Here is a 20242-nt window from a genome sequence, read left to right as displayed (position 1 = left end):
TCCAGGCAGAAGCTGCAAAGATCAATTTTAACTAAGCAGTCATTCAAAAAATAACAGCCTGTGTTTGTGAGCTACTGAGGTTCTCTGACTGGAAAAGAGCAAACAGGAGGAGCAAAGCCGCTGGACAGAGCCACAGAGGAGCACAGTGAGGTGCAGAGGGGAGGCCGGCCTGTGTGCGTGCCCGCCTCCACCTGCCAGGGCTTCTCTTCTCTGGAGACAGACTTCAGACATGCATATCCTAAAGGGGGATAGCAGGCAGATGGTCGCCTTGGCCTGTCTCCTGCTGCTGTTCCTAGAAGCAGCAGAAGAGAGATGGCTGGCTGACACTACTACTATGAGGAAGCCTAGGTTTTTCTCTCTCTTTTTAAACCTATGAAAATATACTTCTACTTAAAGTGAGCAGCAATAATTAGCTTCTGAAAACTAATTTAAGGGACTTTCCTAATGGTCCAGTGGCTAAGACTCCATGTTCCCAACGCAGGGGGCCTGGGTTTGATCCCTGGTGGAGAACTAGATCCCACATGCCACAATTAAGACCTGGCGCAGCCATATGAATAAATAATGTTTTTAAAAAACTAATTTAAAAAAGGAAAAATCTTTGCATCAGAAGTAGTGAAATAGCTCCTGAGACACCCTGCTGAAGCTTTGCCTGGGCTGAGTGAAGACGAGGTTCTGAAACACCTCCCTGTTTCTGCCTGAGCCACAGTCAGGAAGGATGGGGGCCTGAGAGAATTCCAGAGTCCGCTCCCACTTGGTATGTTCGGTCAAATAACAGCCTGGCGTTCAGGCACGATGACAACATCCATTACTGGTATCTACACAGCCTCTGCTTCTCTGAAACCCCCATTATAAAGGCAAGATACTAATCACATACGTCATGTACTGCTCTAGGTTCTACTCATGGTGACAAATGCCACTGGAGGGAATATACCTTCCAATACGGCCTTCTTACACACCAGCAGTAAAAGTAAGTTAACTTCAAAAATAGCAAAAGGCCAGGTAAGCAACATATTGTCCTCAGTACAAATCACAGTACATGATCGTGCTGTATTAACATCTGGAGGAAAAACAGAAACCGACCTAAATCACCTCCAGTGACACCAAGTGTTTTCACAGACTCTTCTCTAAGACGCCAACGTGGCGGTAAGGCCACCGAACCATCTCAGGCGCGCATCGCCCATCGTCCTTGTTCCACCTTCCCCATGGGCACCCTGTTTGGATACATACGGCTTTGAAGATTTCAACTGCGCTTCCACATTTCCAGATTTGTAATCGATCACATCATCTGCCCCAAGCTTCCTCACAAGCTCACTGGCGTCCTGGGAGCAGACTGCTGTCACATGCGCATTCCATGCTTTCATTACCTGCCCAAGAAGGAAAGAAAAGGGGAGGGGGGCAGGAAACTGCATTGAACAAAAACGAGTTGGCACCACATGGTACACATACATCAGCCTCTAGACAATTCTAAGTGTTTTGTCTTAACAAGAACTACAGGAAGCCATCTGCCAGAGGCTAGTAAAAATGATTAAATTTTTGTTCACAAAGAAAGATCCAAGAAACAGATCTCATTTTCCCTGGACGAGACAGTGAGTCACCTTAATTTCGTGAAGTTATAACCAATTCATTTAAAGAGGGGCTCAGAATCTCACCAGCATCAGAAAAGACAAAAGTTGATGACCTTAAGCTTAGCATTTTCAATGATGACAAAGGTAACAGGGGAAAAAACACCACGTCCTCAGAAAATAACCATTTCAAATGTATCCAGAGCATAAAAACACAACATCACTTCATTTGCGTCTCCAGTAAGCAGAACCTTGAGTCAGACAACAGCATCAAAGCAATTAGGTACTGGGTAATAAGCGAAAGGTGCTCTTAAAAATAGGGGAAGAAAATGTGGCCATTTTGCTTCCAAAACATGGATCAGGTCCTCTCCTTTGGAGTCAAAAGACCTAAATAAATAGTTTATGGGATTTAAAATGCAGATAGTTTATATTTTAAAATAACTAGACAAATAAAAAGAAGGATTCAGGATTAAGTATCCAGAAAGCCTCATGCTCCAAAATTGCTGTCATTCTTTCCTACAATGGCAATTTCATACAATTAAAAGGGAGCCATTATCAGCAAAAATCTGAGAACAGCTACTTGATGTTCACTGAGAAATTTCCAAATGGACAGTTAGAGGTCATAACAAATTTGTTGTTTTCTCGTTCCTGTCCTCAGTATCAATTTCCCAAGCTTCCTTGATGTAAGTTATAGAGGTTCATTAGAATAAGCAAGATCCGTGTTCTGATCACTACTGAAACCCCACTCAGTGATACACACACAAAGGCTGGAGATCTGTTAACTACAAAGAAATAAAGGATTTAAAAACTATTCTAATCTTATCTAATTTCTCACTTTTAAAAAGTAATATTAACCAAGGAATATACCCTGGAAATCTGAGGAGGAATTAAAACATTTAAGCTGACATCAAATATGATATTTTATGTTTATGGGCCACAAACAGAGACAACTGAGTATAATGACATGTTGCTTTCAACATCGAGTCCTAAACTCAACTTATATATGTGAAGAATACAATCCAAGGTGAATATCTAGTATCTATAGAAAAAAGAAACTGACAAGAAAAAAGGAAATTGTGTTCTAAGCACCAATATTTAATTTGTGCTTCTCTTAAACAGTATTAAATACTCAGAATCTGTCACATCTTGAGAAGTTCAATAAATTTTTTTTCCAAATTTCTAGATTTTCCTCTCCTACTTAGAACTATCTACTATCACTGCTGTTGCTGACGTTCAGTCACTTCGTCATGCCTGACTCTTCTGCAGCCCCATGGACTGTAGCCTACCAGGCTCCTCTGTCCATGGGATTCTCCAGGCAAGAATACTGGAGTGGGTTGCCATTTCCTTCTCCAGGGAATCTTCCCACCTACTATCACTGCACACTACTGAAAGGTTTTAAAGCAGCTTTAGATTTAAAAACAATTTTATGTAAACTGTTAAAAATAAGAAGAAGAAATAACACAACCCAAGTACAGGAGACGTCTATAAGGCAAACAGTGCTCCGACAGGGACCGCAAGCTGGCAGTCACTCCAAGAGCCCTACACTGTGCCCTCTCCCTCCCAACAGGCATCATCACCCTGATACTTGGAGTAAATCACCTCCTTGCATTAAAAAAAAAAAAAAAAAAGGTTTTATCATCCAAACATGTATTTCCTAGATACTACAGTTTAGTCTTGTGCATTTTAAAAATATGATTTCCTATTTTTTTTTTTTTTTTAACTATAGTCTCCTCTTCTACCCCACTTCACTTAAAATTTATCTGCGAAAGAATCTAGGCCATGTACCTGCAGAGCTTTTCCCTGGAAACTCTGGAATTTCTGCCTGCACACCTGGGACGGTTCCACATACTGCTCTGTCCTGTGTTTCCCATTTATGTCCTTTCACAATACTAAGAACAGCATCTGCGATTACAGAAGGCTGAGCATGTCTGCCTGTTCCTCTTTTTATTAAATCTCAGTGGTTGTCTGCTGGAGGTTGCAAAACGGTGCTACTCTCTATCTCCTGTTTTCACTTAGTAGTTGGAATACTTTTATAGAGAAACACCTCTCCTCATATACTACTTTGTTTATTCAGGTGTACAATTCATATAGAAAGGGCAAATAATTGTTTCCTTTTATTAGTTTATAAAATAATAAATTGGTTTCCTATCATCTTCCAAGTGACCACTTTTAAAAAAATATCATCATGAACTCATTTAAGTCATGGATTTAAAAATATTTGGAAGCTTTCATTCTTTTGTAACTATCATGACGATTTCTGAAGCTCAAATCGTCCTCTTTGATAACCTTTAGGAATTTCTTCAAGTTGGCTGCTAAGTCTTTTTGACATGACTCAACTAGTTTTTACTAACTTCTCATTCTTATACGTTTCATGCCATAGATCTGGAATCTGCCATTACTCCAAGGCCCTGAATTTTTGTGTGCATGTGAGCAATGGTATTTCAAGAGACAGTTTTGCATACACACATATAAGAAATAGCTCTTGAGTTCATTTTGATACTTTCAATTCAAACTCCAGACTATCAAGTTTTTACTTAACCTGTATTACATCTGTATCTTCTTTCTTGCACTACTAAAATCTTGATGGTCAAAGACAAAGGGGATTATAGAGTTAAAACATGCCATAAATACCCAACTGTTCTAGTGTATATTACACATATACCAGTCTCTGAATAATAGTACTAAAATCATCCCCAATATGATCAATGAAAGCATTCAAATAATTTTAAATTGCTTTCCCACTATTTCTTTTTAAAAATAGTTGTACTGTTTACTTTGTCAGAGTTACACACTGTACTCTCTAAGCCCTCATGAAGTTTTAGTTCTACAGGTAACTGTATATTTAACATGTACCACCAGTCCTTAGGGTTATGTCTCTCTAGCTATTTTAGTTTTCAGAAGCTCATATTCTAGTATATTTATCAGAAAGAGATCAGAAGAACATACTCCTCAAGTTCTTGCATGTTATTAACAGTTAGTATATGTCCTTTATTATACAGAGGCCAGTTGCACTGTATATAAAATTTTAGCATATTCTTTCTCAAGTGTCTTAAGTGTTACTCCAACTCCAGTCCCAGCATTAAAGCACTGTTATCAAAAAGTGCTAATAACCTAATTTTACTCATATGTCACCTTCTTTTTTTTTTAAAGACGCCCCAAAGTTTTCATTTTTCTCCTTTTCCTTAAAGGCCAGTAATTTTGCTAGTTTCCCTTGATACTGCTCATTCTGGATCCATGTTCTTCGATAAGCACTCCAGTCATTTAACATGTAATTTCAAATCATTTAACTTCAGGGAAGTAGGGAAGTTTCTTGAATTACGGGTTTTAGCATTTGTCTTATTCCCTCGTTTTGGTTTTCCTCATCAGAGACTCTTATTGATACAGCAATTTTCTTTCCTATCTTCAATACATGACACTTTTCTCTTGATTCTGTCTTTATCTCTTCCTTTCTTTGCAATTTACAATTTTTCCTCTTTACACATAGTTTCTACTGCTGTGCTGCTGCAGTTTAGTCTAAAGTCATGTCCGACTTTTTGTGACCCCATGGACTTTAGCCCACCAGGCTCCTCTGTCCATGGAATTCTCCAGGCAAGAATACTGGAGGGGTTAGCCATTCCCTTTTCCAGGGAATCTTCCTGACCCAGGGATCGAACTCAGGTCTCCCACATTGTAGGCAGATTCTTTACTGTCTGAACCACCAGGGAAGCCCTCCTTCTAGTTTAGTCTTCTGTTATTTCTTTTTACTTTATTTCTGAGTTTTTCCAATTCTGATTTATTTTATTCATGTCTTTGTATTTTTAATGTTCTTTTTAGCTTGTTTTGAAATTCCAGGTTTCATTTTGATATTTTCTCATGCGTTTTCCTTGTCTGTAGATACGTTATTCTACTCTTCATTCTTTCTTTTTCTCACAATAACTTTGTATGGGATTTAACCTTGATATTTTCCTATTAATCAATTGTTTAATCTAATTTAAATGTTTTTATTGTGAAACATAACACACAGAGAAAAGTGTGTGGAATATAAATGTACAGCTTAACAAATTATTACAAAGCAAACACTATCTTAAGGACTGCTCAAGATTAAGAACTAGGACACCTCACTTCCCCTCCCAATCAAAACCGTCCTCGTTCCCTGGGAAGTAACGACGACTATCAGGTCTTTCACATAAGCCTCCCCTCACCTATGAAAAACAGTTTTTCTATCTAGATAAACATCCTTAGACACTACTGTTTAGTTTTACTTGTCCTTGAGTATCATTAAATGGAATCGTATAAGTTATACTCTTGTTTCTGACTTCTTTCTACTTGTTCAATTCATCTACTACATTGTGTACAACTAAGGTTTGCTTTTTTAAGATTTTTTTGATGTGGAAGACTTTTAAAGTCTTTATTGAATTTGTTACAATATTGTTTCTGGTTTATGGTTTTTGGGACATGGGGCATGTAGAATCTTAGTTCCCTGACCAGGGATCAAACCCGCATCCCCCGCATTGGAAGGCAGACCACTGGACCACCAGGGGAGTCCCCAGCAGTTTGTTTTTACGGCTGTGTGATACTCTAAACATAAGAATATATTGCAGTTCACTTTCCCATTTTGCCGGAGAAGCCAATGGCAACCCACTCCAGTATTCTTGCCTGGAAAATCCCATGGATGGAGGAACCTGGTAGGCTATGGTCCATGGGGTTGCAAAGAGTCGGACACGACTGAGTGACTTCACTTTTCACTTCCCATTTTGGGCTACCATTCTTTCAGCTGGTAAAGAATCCGCCTGCATTGTGAGGGACCTGGGTTTGATCCCTGGGTTGGGAAGATCCCTTGGAGAAAGGAAAGGCTACCCACTCCAGTATTCTGGCCTGGAGAATTCCATAGACTCTCCATTGGGTCACAGAGAGTCAGACACGACTGAGCGACTTTCACTCACTTTCCCATTTTACTGTTGATGGCCAGTTAGGGGATAATGCCTGGGACATATCTGGGGATATTCTGGGACATATCTTTTGGTGAACATGCATGTACAGTTGACTCCCTGTATCTAAGAACTCCACATCACTGAATTCAATCAACCAGGGATTGAAAATATTCAGGAAAAAAAAATGTCAAAAAGCAAAACCTGAATCAACAGCACACTATTTACATAGCATTTACATTGTTTACATAGCATTTACATTGACTACATTGATAAGAAATCTGAAGAAGATTTAAATTATACAACAGGATGTATGTAGGTTATATACAAATACTATGCCATTTTATCTGGTCTTCCCAGGGGAAGTGGTAGTTTGCTAGTGGTAAAGAAGTGAAGTCAGTGAAGTCACTCAGCCATGTCCGACTCCTTGCGATCCCATGGACTGTAGTCTACCAGGCTTCTCTGTCCATGGGATTTTCCAGGCAAGAGTACTGGAGTGGGTTGCCATTTCCTTCTCCAGGGGATCTTCCTGACCCAGGGATCGAACCCAGGTCTCCTGCATTGCAGGCAGACGCTTTACCCTCTGAGCCAAATACAGCAGACATAAGAGGCTCAGGTTCGATCCCTGGGTCAGGAAGATCCCCTGGAGGAGGGCATGGCAACGCACTCCAATATTCTTGCCTGAAATATCTCATGGACAGACGAGCATAGCAGGCTACAGTCCATGGGGTTGCGAAGAGTTGTACACTTCATGCTATTTTATGAAAGGGACTTGAGCACCCATGGATTTGGGCATCCAAGGAAGTCCTGGAACAAATACAAGGCTGGTATACTGAGGGATGATTATATTTCTGCCTACAAAGTACATTCATATTTTGTTGGGCTGTCACAGGGCAATTTATATTCATAATTAGTAGATACATCCAAATTATTTTCCAAACTAGTTATGCTAATTACACTTTAACCAGCAGGATATGATACTTCTCTTTTTCTCCCATCCTCCCTCCCTCTTTTCCTTTCTTCCATTTACATATTAATTCACATTTACTGACAATCCATGGATTAGGCACTGGGTATCTGCCTTAAGTCTATTTGAGCTGCTATAACAACACAGACTGGGTACCTTATAAACAACAAACATGTACTCCTCACAGTTCTGGAGGCTGAAGGTCCAAGACGAGGGTGTCAGCACGTGGGTGTGCTCCGAGCCCCCTTCCTGGTTCGCAGCCTGTGCCTCCCCTCTGTGCCCTCGTGTGGGGAAGGGCTCGGGAGCTCTGCTGGCCTCTTTCATAAGGACTTTAATACCATCCGCGAGTGCTCCACCCTCACGGCCTAACCACCTCCCAAAGGCCTCAACACTATCACTATGGGCATCAGGACTTCAAAACATGAATTTCAGAGGAGCACAAACATTCAGGCCACAGCAACAGATAAAGGTGAATTAAGATGAATCCAGGTGTGCAATTCCTGGGCATCCTCTCCATCTCCCGTTTCTTCCCCCAGCCACTAGCAGCCGCTTATCTCTTTTCTGTCTCCAAGGATTTGCCTCTTCTGGATACAATATAAATGGAATCATACCAAATGTGACCTTTTCTGTCTGGGTTTGTCACTTTTTAGCATTATGTTTTGAAAGTTTATCTATGTTGTATCATGAATCAGAATTTCATTCCTTTTGATGGCTGAATAACATTCCCTTGTGTATATATACACCACATTTTGTTTCTCCATTCATTAGGTGATAGACACTAAGGCTGTTTCCATTTCTTTGACTATTATGAATACTGATGTTGCAAATGAACATTTGTATATAAGTTTTTGCTTGAACACAGATTTTCATTTCTCTCAAGTATACACCTAGGAATGGAACTGCTGGCTCACAGGTAATTCTAAGTTTAATACAGAATTAAGAATTTTAATTCTGCCAAATTGTTTTCCACTGCGGCTGCATCAATTTACATTCCCACTAGCACTGTATAAGGGTTTCAGTTTCTTTACATCCTTGCCAACATTGTTATTTTCCATTTTTTTAATAGCCATCCTAGTAGGCGTGAAGTGCTACCTCACTGTGGTTTTTTTTTAAACTGAAATATAGTTGATTTACAATGTTGTGTTAATTTCAGGTATTCAGGGTTTTGTGGATGTTTTTGCATACTATATCCCATTATAAGTTATTAAAAGATATTAGGTATAATTCCCTGTGCTATACAGTAAATCCTTACTGCTTATGTATTTTATGCATAGCAGTCGGTATCTCTTAATTCCACAGTCTTAATTTGCCCCTCCCCGCCTCTTCCCTTTGGTAACCATGTTTTTTTTCTATGTCTTTGACTCTGTTTCTGTTTTGTATGTAGATTCATTTCTATTATATATTTTTAGATTTCATATATAAATGATATCATATAGTATTTATCTTTCTCTGACTTATTTCCCTAAGCAAAATTTCTTTAGGTCCATCCATGTTGCTACAAATAGTGATATTTCATTATTTTTTACGGCTAGTAATATGCATTTTGTGTGTGTGGGGGGGGCGTATATACAAATACACAAACACACACACATAAATGCCACATCTCCTTAAGTCAATCACTCACTGTGGTTTTGATTTGCATTTCCCTAATGACGAATGATGTTAAACACTTTCATGGGCTTACTGCCCATTTTTAGATTTTCTTTCAAGCAGTGTCTACTCAAGTCCTTTGCTAATTTTTTAACTGGGCTGCCTTTTTTTTGTTGAGCTGTTAAGAGTTCTTTACGTATTCTGTATCCTATATCCTTATTAGATAAATGATTTGTTAATATTCGCTCTCATTCTGTGTGTTGGCTTTTTACTTTCTTGATAGCATCCTTTGATGCACAGAAGTTTTAGATTTAAGGAAGTCCAATTTACCTAATTTTTTTCTTTTACTTGAGCTCTTGGTGTCATATCTAAGAATCTATTGCCAAATCCAATATATGAAGATTTACTCCCATATTTTCTTATGAGTTTTATGGTTTTAGCTCTTATATTTAGGTCTTTGGCCCAGCTTGAATTAGTTTTCACATATGATGTGAGATAGGGGTCCAACTTCATCCTTTTATATGTGGATATCTAGTTGACTCAGTACCACTCACTGAAAAGACTATTCTTTCCCCTGTTTAACTGTCTTGTCACCCTCGTCAAAAATCAACTGGTCACAGATACACTGGTTTACTTCTGGATGTTCAATTCTATTTCATTGATCTATATATCTAACTTTATGAAAATACTTTTTTTTGATACATACATATATATTTAATACATATATGTATTTTATTGTAGTTCTTTTTTTTTCCCCTATTTCTTTTTTTTTTTTTTAACACCAAAAACATTTTTGGGGTAAAGCCAATCCAGTACCACTGTTGTGACTTCTATAGTTTTGTAACTAAGTTTTAAAATTGAGAAGTGTGAGTCCTCCAATTTTGTCCTTTTTTGCCAAGATTGTTTGGCAACTTGGGGTCCCTTGAAATTCTGCATGATTTTAGGTTCCACTTGCCCGCTTATGCAAAAAAAAAAAAAAGAGGCAGCTGCTATTCTGATAAGATTGCACTGATTCTGTAGATATGAGTTCTACCATCTTTACACAGCATTTTGGCTACTGCATGTCTTATATATATTTTTTACAACTAGCGTATCAATTTCTACCAAACTGCAAACCTCAATCCATTTTCACTTGCCCATGGTCTTCCTCCCTGAAAGCTTTCCTTCATTTGTTACACAGGATGTCCATAAAACTAATTCACATTTTAAACCACTGGAAAGGTTAATGCTTCCTTCTATCTTAGAAAATTTCCTTCTTAGAAGAGCAAGCTGAAATTGCAATGAATGTAATTTCTCTCAGCTTTCAAGAAAAAGTAATCCACAATATATAAATTTTTTAATTCATGAAAATAATAATCTTCCTAGTCACAAGATAAATTGTCTTACCTGTATAGCAAAAGTACCAACTCCACCTGAAGCGCCCAGGATTAAAACACTGCAACGCAAAAGAAACTATCATGAGATATTAAGCCAACATAACTGAATAAACAAACAAGATGTTTTCAACATGTAACTGGCTCAAAGAAAATCCCCAAAGCAAACATTCAGCTTCCCAAGATTCTATTACACAAGGTTTTTATTTATCAGGTTCACCAAGAATCCATAAATGCTCAAAGTTAGACATACTATGAATTCTTTACCAAAAATACAAAATATCAAATACACTAATGATTTGTATTTTTAAAAGTAGCTCAGACGGTTGTTGGTAACATTTGCCTTATCATTTTTCTAGGCTTAAATTACTAGAGCCTTCTCTCTAGGAGCAAGCTCTGGGATCCTTTTCAGTGTGCTACACAATATTCAGCTGCTCTCTAAGAAAAATCACATTCCTGACCACATTCTTGCCAAAGCAGAATAAACGTCTTTTGTTCAGACACGTCCCATCACGCTCACCAGCTTTCATAAAGGGAAACCAATCTTATCTTCAGTGTGGTTTCTTGTTAAAGCAGATGAATCTGATTTATCAGTGCAAACATGCTTGCGCTCCAGGTTTTCACCGTGTTTGCTCACCGTGTGTAGTCTTCCTGCCTCTCCAGATCAAGGGTGTGCAGCCTGGGGTTTGTGGATGAGTGCCGCTGAGGGCTGTGAGGGTGTACCCCCTGAAACTGTGAACTGACTCAAATAACATGCAAAGTTTGGTGAGACCACGCCTAAGTGCACTGGGGAGAAGAGGGATCCGTCAGACTTATCACCAAGTTCCCAAAGAAGGTATGATTCAAAAGAGACTCACTAGTCAAGAATGACTGCTTTACATATTCTTACATTTCATTCTTGAATTAAGCTAGCGCTCCGGTGAACTGCCTTCCTCTGACTGCAGAGATTCAAATCCTCAGAAAACTGTACTGAATTGCACTTTGGTGTTCTGTTACCAGTCTAGGCTGAGAGACATTACAAAAGTTACTATTTGATAGCTGATACTGCATTAGCTAAGGAGATACTGTTGAGAGAATTCATGAGAATTGTGGAGTGCCATATGGAATAACCACGGGAAAAAAAACATTTTTCTGAAGACTAAGTTGTGGCAGTAGCTATGCTTGTATTATCTGTCACTGAAAACGCTGTAACTGCAGGCTGTGGGTCCCTCTTTGACTCAGCTGCTGGAAAGCGCAGGGAACTCTGTCACCTAGCTTAAGCAGGGACACCCGATCTTGGAACAGACATTGTGTTTATAATCTTAACTCTACTTTCATTTTATTTTTTTCTTTCTTACCCAAATCACAGAAGGCTGACTGTCACCCTTTGGATCTTAGAAGTTACTGGTAATATTTTTCAGTCAGCTATTCCTTTTGAAATTAACACCATCAAATGTAATTAAGACAAGTCTCTTTGGAAAAGATACTCCTTTTAGAAGAGTTACTTTTAATTCCACAGAATTATAAATTGTAAAGAATAAAGAAACTTTAAAGATACACTCTTCCAAGAATCCTTCAATTCACACATTTAATAGCCTTAATGCTTCCTAAATGGTTGGGGAGGGGAGGGGGAACACTAAGACTGCTTCACAGATACATCCAACAATTAGTTCACCCATGGAATATTTTACCCTCTTATTTTGGAAATATAAGTTTGGTCAAACTCTCATTTAAGTTCTTCACAATCTTATCTTTTTGCAACTCTGATTTCCTCTCAACTACTTCTACAACAGACTCTCTACCTGAGCCTCCCTGGTCCCCTCGCATGTACCCCAAGTCCCGTGCATGTTGGCCCAGGTCTCAAGTGCTCAGATGCCTTCACTGTCTGCTGAGATCTCCTTATCCGCAAAGGCTCACAGTTTGTGAACTATACCTGTTTGTCTGAACAATACCCCTGAGCCTGATATCCATGCTGCGCGTGTGGCATGCTGTTAACTTTCATTCATATGCTTGCTGCCCAAGCCGTTCTGCAAACCTCAAGGACAGAGACCTTATATATGCCTAGCACTGGTCGTACTACCCTTGGTGTAGCAGATGCCTGATCCACGTTGCTTGACTTTAAAATCATCGGACTTCCCTGGTGGTCCAGAGGTTAAGAATCTGCCTGCCAATGCAGGGGACACAGGTCGATCCCTGGTCCAGGAAGATTCCACATATCATGGGGCAATTAAGCCTGTGTGCCACAGATACTGAGCCTGCGCTCCATGGTGAGAAGCTTGTGAACTGCAACTAGAGAGTAGCCTCCACTCTGCACAACTAGAGAAAGCCCACACTCAGCCATGAAAACCCAGCACAGCCAAAAATAAAAATATAAATTATTTTTAAAAAATCATTTAAATCAGCATTATATCTGACAATTAACAACAACTGCTACTACCCTAAATGTGGGAGTCACCTGGCTATTTGAAAAATTGCATTAAAGTTTCTTCCAATAAAGAAAAGCTTGAAATGAATTTCTAGTTCTAAGAATGCTGGATTAAGAGATACCAAATACAATGGCTTCCCTTGTGGCTCAGCTGGTAAAGAATCTGCCTGCAATGCTGGACACCTGGGTTCCATCCCTGGGTTGGGAAGATCCCCTGGAGAAGGAAAAGGCTACCCACTCCAGTATTCTGGCCTGGAGATTTCCAAAGGCTGTAGAGACGATGGGGTCACAAACAGTTGGGACACGACTGAGCAACTTTCACACACACACATACACACACACAAATAGAATGGCTGCTCAGGTATCCAATGGCCCGACACATCTCCAGCCTCATTGCTGTTAGATCATAGCTTCCCCCCATCTCTCTTAATCCAAAACAGTCTCACTCCTCCATATAAAAAAGCAACACTGTGTTTCTCAGCAGTGCTTGGTGGAAGAGGGTGTGGTTCTGCGTTGGCCGCTTCAGTTCCTGATGCTGCCACTTGATGGCGCCCGTGAGTGCAGAACAGGCAAAGAACAAGCCCAATGAGTGCTACAGACCAATGGTCTGTGTGTGAAGCAGCCTGGGGACACGCCATTCTCTGGTCCTGCAAGCTCCATGTTTTGTGCAGGCTTGACCAGGGCCTGTACTTTTCTTTAAAGAAGGAAAAGTCCCCAGATTGGACAGCAGGCAAATATATTTTCAAGCCAACAGTAAGTCAGCTAGTACTCCATGGTTTGAAGCCCTATGACTGAACAAACTCTTGTACTCTTCAAAGCACTTTCAATAAAAAGAGAAAATCCTGCTGTCCCTTACCCCCAGCGGCCCTTCATTTCAGTGCTATAGAGTGGGAGTACTTTCTACCCAGCTGCAGTAATAGTCACAAGATACACTGAGACTCCAGCTGCAGTAATAGTCACAAGATACATTCAGACTTCACTGAAGCAGAAGCCTATTTGTCACAGTGAAGAAAAGTGTGCTGTATTGCTTGGTTTATAAACAGCAAGTACCCAGGAAATACTCTTTGCAAAAAGCACTATAATTCAAAATCGCCAATAATTTTAATCACATTCTTCTCTTACTAAGTCCATATGCCCAGCTTCTTTTGAAGTCAGTGGGAACTGAACTGTGGCAGATAAAAAATATGGGGGAAGAAAATATGAATAATTATTAAGCTGCTAATGCATTTTAAACCCTAGATTCTCATTTTCCTCTGTCATTTCTGCCCGTCTTTGCACTCTCCCTAAACATACGTTAAGGCACTAAGGCAATGCTGACTTCTTTACTGTGACCGAGTCACTCTGTATTCAGCATCTGGGCACCTAAGGGCTATACAGTCACATTTTCAGTATCACAATCTCACGAGACATGGCATCAACACACTAATCACCTTACAAATAAAAAATATATGAAACACACTACAAAACAGCAGGCGATCCAGAAGTAGGGAACTGCCTTTCAAATTTCTATATTCTGGCTAAGCCCCAGAAGTCTTCAAATGCCAGGGCGGGGTATCTGGAGACGCGGGGTCAAGTCCCAACGCTCTCATTAACTGAATCTCTAGGCCTCAGATGCACTGCAATGAAACGATAATCACAGAGGTGTACTCCAGGAGTTAATGAACAAGACCTGGCATTTCCAATCTAATTTAAGCTTATATTTAGTTTCTTCGCCTTTCTAACGTAGAACTATATGACCGTCACGACTGCTCTCCCCAGACCACATACTTGTAATGGAAATAAAAATAAAAGTCACATAACAAGAGCAGAGTGCCCTTCATTAAGCCCTAATGGCTCGGAAACAGAACTGATTTAAATATGGCTAAATCTTCCATCCATAGAAACAAGTGGTCTTTAAAAAAATAAGGATGAGGCTGAAAACACATAAACTCATTTTAGTTTCACCCAGAACTCTTAAATCTGGGGGGTGGGGGGAAATGGGTGAAAGAAAGCATATCATAATATGCTAAATTTATTCCCTTAAGTAAGTGAGAAACAACCTGAATAAGGGAAAAGAGCTACAAAACAAATCAACCAAGCGCGACCAAGACAGTCTGGGTTTGTGTGTCCCCTCCTTCCAAGCCTCCCTAATTCATGCAGACATTCCCCAACTTACAGAAGAGTTCATGTGTAAATTAGCTGTTTGGAACTTTAAACACATTTTCCCATGAAAACAAAGCTACTTATACATCTTGGCAAGATGCCCAGGGTAGCCCTTTAAAAAGGTTTAGTTAACCCATAATGGACCAAAAACCTCATACACAGGGTCACAATGGTTCTATGAGACATGTATTCAGAATTTCAACCTGGGGTACTGGGAACACAGCTCCCCAAACAGGACTGGCATTGGGAACCATCCCAAGACACTGATTCCTTCCATCTGGTACAAAACAGAGGGAGTAAGATGGAGGGAAGGATCGTTTGGGATGGCGACACGAGACTGGATGAGAGAAGTAGCAGGCCAGAGGAGGCTCTTCCCTGGAACTAACAGGGTTCAGGACATGCCACCCCCAAACACAGCACCTTGGCAGACTGAATATTTTAAGCGGAAGGAATGTGAGAAACAGCAAATGCGGGAAGGACTCTCTGACCTGCCATGAAGCTGGCCAGGAGACCCTCGGTAAAGGTGTGTGCCCTGTGCCGGGGGGAAAAGAGCATCCGATCTCCAAGACCAGATGAAGCGGGGAGCCAGAAAAAACCGGCCTTGCGCAGTTTTCTCAGTTTACTGCATGCAGCACATGTACTTGTCCTATAACATTTTCTCACGACTCTCTACTCTGCAAAGGTAGCACAAAAATGTTCAGGTGTAAAAATCGCAACAGACATACAGAGAGCAAACAGGTCTCAGTAATTACCAGGTTCAATCCCTGGGTCAGGAAGATCCCCTGGAGAAGGAAATGGCAATCCACTCCAATATTCTTGCCTGCAGAATTCCATGGACAGGAGTCTGGTGGGCTACAATCCATGGGGTTGCAAAGAATTGGACACCACTGAGTGACTAACACTTTCACTTTCAAGGGAACAAAAGAATGCAGAAATAACTCTTATCAGGCAAGAGAGGTAACAATAGCAAGAAAGTGAAAGTGAAGTCTCCTAGTCCCATCCAACTCTTTGCAATCCCATGGACTGTAGCCCACCAGGCTCCTCCGTCCATGCAATTTTCTAGGCAAGAATACTGGAGTGGGTTGCCATTTCCTTCTCCAGGGGATCTTCCCAACACAGGGATTGAACCTGGGTCTCCCCCATTCTGGGCAGACGCTTTACCACCTGAGCCACCAGGGAATCCCATGGAATAATAGCAAAGATAATGTCAATTGCTATTGTTGTTTACAATGTCAAAGGTAAAGACTCCCAGTTGTTTCAGTGATAAAGATTAGCCTGAAGAGCTTAACGACCACATCAACTGAAACCTCGACACAGGATGAGATGGCTGGATGGCATCACTGACGAAATGGACATGAGTTTGAGCAAGCTGCAGGAGTTGGTGATGGACAGGGAAGCCTGGCATGCTGCAGTTCGTGGGGTCACAAAGAGTTGGACACAAAGAGTTGGAGCAACTGAACTGAAGGAATGATGACATCAACTTTTTCTGGCTCTTGTGATTGTAATCAATCAAAGCTTCCAAGGCCAAGTCCCTACATGAATACACATATTCTCTTAGCTTAAAACTTTTCCAATTTTGTTTGTGATCAGTTCAGATCAGTTCAGTTCAGTCCCTCAGTGCTGTCTGACTCTTTGTGACCCCACGGACTGCAGCATGCCAGGTGTTCCTGTCCATCACCAACTCCTGGAGTTTACTCAAACTCATGTCCATTGACTCGGTGAGGCCATCCAACCATCTCATCCTCTGTTGTCCCCTTCTTCTCCTGCCTTCAATCTTTGCCAGAATCAGGGTCTTTTCAAATGAGTCAGCTCTTTGCATCAGGTGGCCAAAGTACTGGAGTTTCAGCTTCAACATCAGTCCTTCCAACAGACACTCAAGACCGATCTCCTTTAGGATGGACTGATCGGATCTCCTTGCAGTCCAAGGGACTCTCAAGAGTCTTCTTCAACACCACAGTTCAAAAGCATCAACTCTTCGGTGCTCAGCTTTCTTTATAGCCCAACTCTCACATTCCTACATGATTACTGGAAAAACCATAGCCTTGACTAGACAGACCTTTGTGGCAAAGTAATGTCTATGCTTTTTAATATGCTGTCTAGCTTGGTCATAATTTCCTTCCAAGGAGGAAGCGTCTTTTAATTTCATGGCTGCAGTCACCATCTACAGTGATTTTGGAGCCCCTCAAAATAAAGTCTATCACTGTTTCCACTGTTTCCCCATCAATTTGCCATGAAGTGATGGGACCAGATGCCATGATCTTAGTTTTCTGAATGTTGAGCTTTAAACCAACTGTTACCACTCTCCTCTTTCACTTTCATCAAGAGGTTCTTCTTCACTTTCTGCCATCAGGGTAGTGTCATCTGCATATCTGAGGTTGCTGATATTTCTCCCAGCAATCTTGGTTTCAGCTTGTGCTTCATCGAGCCCAGCATTTCTCATGATGTACTCTGCATATAAGTTAAATAAGCAGGGTGACAATATATAGCCTTGACATTTTCCTTTCCCTATGTGGAACCAGTCTGTTGTTCCATGTCCAGTTCTAACTGTTGCTTCCTGACCTGCATACAGATTTCTCAAGAGGCAGGTCAGGTGTCCTGGTATTCCCATCTCTTTCAGAATTTTCCACAGTTTGTTGTGATCCACACAATCAAAGCTTTGGCATAGTCAATAAAGCAGAAATAGATGTTTTGCTGGAACTCTCTTGCTTTTTCAATGATCCAGAAGATGTTGGCAATTTGATCTCTGGTTCCTCTGCCTTTTCTAAAACCAGCTTGAACATCTGCAAGTTTACAGTCCACATATTGTTGAATCCTGGCTTGGAGAATTTTGAGCATTACTTTAGTAGCGTGTGAGATGAGTGCAACTGTGTGGTGGTTTGAGCATTCTTTGGCATTTCCTTTCTTTGGGACTGGAATGAAAACTGACCTTTTCCAGTTCTGTGGCCACTGCGGAGTTTTCCAAATTTGCTGGCATATTGAGTGCAGCACTTTCACAGCATCCTCTTTTAGGATTTGAAATAGCTCAACTGGAATTCCATCACCTCCATCAGCTTTGTTTGCAGTGGCTTCCTAAGGCCCCCTTGACTTCACATTCCAGGATGTCTGGCTCTAGGTGAGTGATCACACAATCGTGATTATCTAGGACATGAAGATCTTTTTTGTATAGTTCTGTGTATTCTTGCCACGTCTTCTTAATATCTGCTTCTGTTCGGTCCATACCAATTCTGTCCTTTATTGAGCCCAAATCTGCATGAAATGTTCCCTTGGTATCAATTTTCTTGAAGAGATCTCTAGTCATTCCCATTCAATTGTTTTCCTCTATTTCTTTGCACTGATCACTGAGGAAGCCTTTCTTATCTTTCCTTGCTATTCTGTGGAATAGCATTCAAATATACCCTGCATTCAAATGGGTATATTTTTCCTTTTCTCCTTTGCTTTTCACTTCCCTTCTTTTCACAGCTATTTGTAAGGCCTCCTCAGACAGCCATTTTGCTTTTTTGCATTTCTTTTTCTTGGGGATGGTCTTGATTCCTGTCTCCTGTAGTGTCACAAACCTCCATCCATAGTTCATCAGGCACTCTCTCTATCAGATCTAGTCCCTTGAATCTATTTGTCACTTCTACTGTATAATTATAAGGGATTAAATTTAGGTAATACCTGAATGGTCTAGTGGTTTTCCCTACTTTCTTCAATTTAAGTCTAAATTTGGCAATAAGGAGTTCATGATTTGATCCACAGTCAGCTCCCTGTCTTTTTTTTTGCTGACTGTATAGAGCTTCTCCACCTTTGGCTGCAAAGAATATAATCAATCTGATTTTGGTGTTGACCATCTGGTGATAGCGATATGTAGAGTCTTCTCTTGTGTTGTTGGAAGAGGGTGTTTGCTATGACCAGTGTGTTCTCTTGGCAGAACTCTATTAGCCTTTGCCCTGCTTCATTCCATATTCCAAGGCCAAATTTACCTGTTACTCCAGGTGTTTCTTGACTTCCTACTTTTGCATTCCAGTCCCCTATAATGAAAAGGACATTTTTTGGGGGTGTTAGTTCCAAAAGGTCTTATAGGTCTTCATAGAACCATTCAACTTCAGCTTCTTCAGCGTTACTGGTCAGGGGATAGACTTGGATTACTGTGATATTGAATGGTTTGCCTTGGAACTGTCTGTTGTTTTTGAGATTGCATCCAAGTACTGCATTTTGGACTCTTCTGTTAACTATGATGGCTTCTCTATTTCTTCTAAGAGATTCTTGCCCACAGTAGTAGATATAATGGTCATCTGATTTAAAATCACCCATTCCAGTCCATTTTAGTTTGCTGATTCCTGAAATGTCAACGTTCACTCTTGCCATCTCCTGTTTGACCACTTCCAATTTGCCTTGATTCATGGACCTAACATTCCAGGTTCCTATGCGATACTGCTCTTTACAGCATCGGACCTTGCTTCTATTGTGAGGCGCTGGAGCGGCAAGTGGCCAAGAGGAAATACCCCATGTCCAAGGTCAGGGGTGGCAGCTGAGAGGAGCTACCCGACCTCCAAGGTAAGGAGTAGCGGCTGCACTTTGCTGGATGAGCCATGAAGAGATACCCCAAGTCCAAGGTAAGAGAAACCCAAATAAGATGGTAGGTGTTGCAAGAGGGCATCAGACGGCAGACACACTGAAACCATAATCACAGAAAACTAGCCAATATGATCACATGGATCACAGCCTTGTCTAACTCAATGAAACTAAGCCATGCCCTGTAGGGCCACCCAAGACAGGCAGGTCATGGTGGAGAGGTCTGACAGAATGTGGTCCACTGGAGAAGGGAATGCAAACCACTTCAGGATTCTTGCCTTGAGAACCCCATGAACAGTATGAAAAGGCAAAAAGATAGGACACTGAAAGAGGAACTCCCTAGGTTGGTAGGTGCTCAATATGCTACTGGAGATCAGTGGAGAAAAAACTCCAGAAATAATGAAGGGATGGAGCCAAAGCAAAAACAAAACCCAATTGTGGATGTGACTGGTGATAGAAGCAAGGTCCTATGCTGTAAAGAGCAACACTGTTTGTGACAGACCTCAGTATCCTCCTTACTTGCTGCAAGTAATAATAAATCCTTCCTTCTCCTGAACTTTGGCTTGGTTGTGTCTTTTGACTTGACACCCACCAAGAGGTGAACTGAGTTTTCAAGTAACACATACGTGCTTTTGTAAAACTTACAAAAGTAAGATATGCTGATAAACATGGCACCCCAAAACATGCCACTTAGGCATAAGGATTATTCTGAGCTGAAGGCAACTGAGAAGCAGATGTAAGAA

At 40.7% G+C, this 20242-nt stretch overlaps 1 protein-coding gene across 8 annotated transcripts in view; it reads right to left on the bottom strand.

Moving 5' to 3' along the window:
* Window positions 1-20242, bottom strand: part of RTN4IP1 (reticulon 4 interacting protein 1) — a 141220-nt gene that overhangs the window by 12707 nt on the left and 108271 nt on the right. For 6 of the 8 annotated variants that reach the window (XM_086317514.1, XM_086317512.1, XM_086317515.1 and 3 more), the window contains 2 exons: window positions 10413-10461; window positions 1228-1364 (listed from right to left, as the gene is read on the bottom strand). In XM_086317514.1, the coding sequence (XP_086173640.1) occupies window positions 1228-1364; window positions 10413-10461 (186 nt within the window). Of the gene's footprint in view, window positions 1-1227; window positions 1365-10412; window positions 10462-10919; window positions 15880-20242 lie in introns of those variants that run through there. The other 2 variants (XM_086317517.1, XM_086317516.1) reach the window with 2 other exon arrangements.

Source organism: Bos grunniens, chromosome 9 (genome assembly GCF_055505025.1).
Source record: "Bos grunniens cultivar Pamir isolate PY7600 chromosome 9, Bosgru_T2T1.0, whole genome shotgun sequence".
Classification (NCBI taxonomy): domain Eukaryota; kingdom Metazoa; phylum Chordata; class Mammalia; order Artiodactyla; family Bovidae; genus Bos; species Bos grunniens.
The sequence above is the reverse complement of the archived record's forward strand: the minus strand, read 5'-3'. Positions and strand labels throughout refer to the sequence as shown.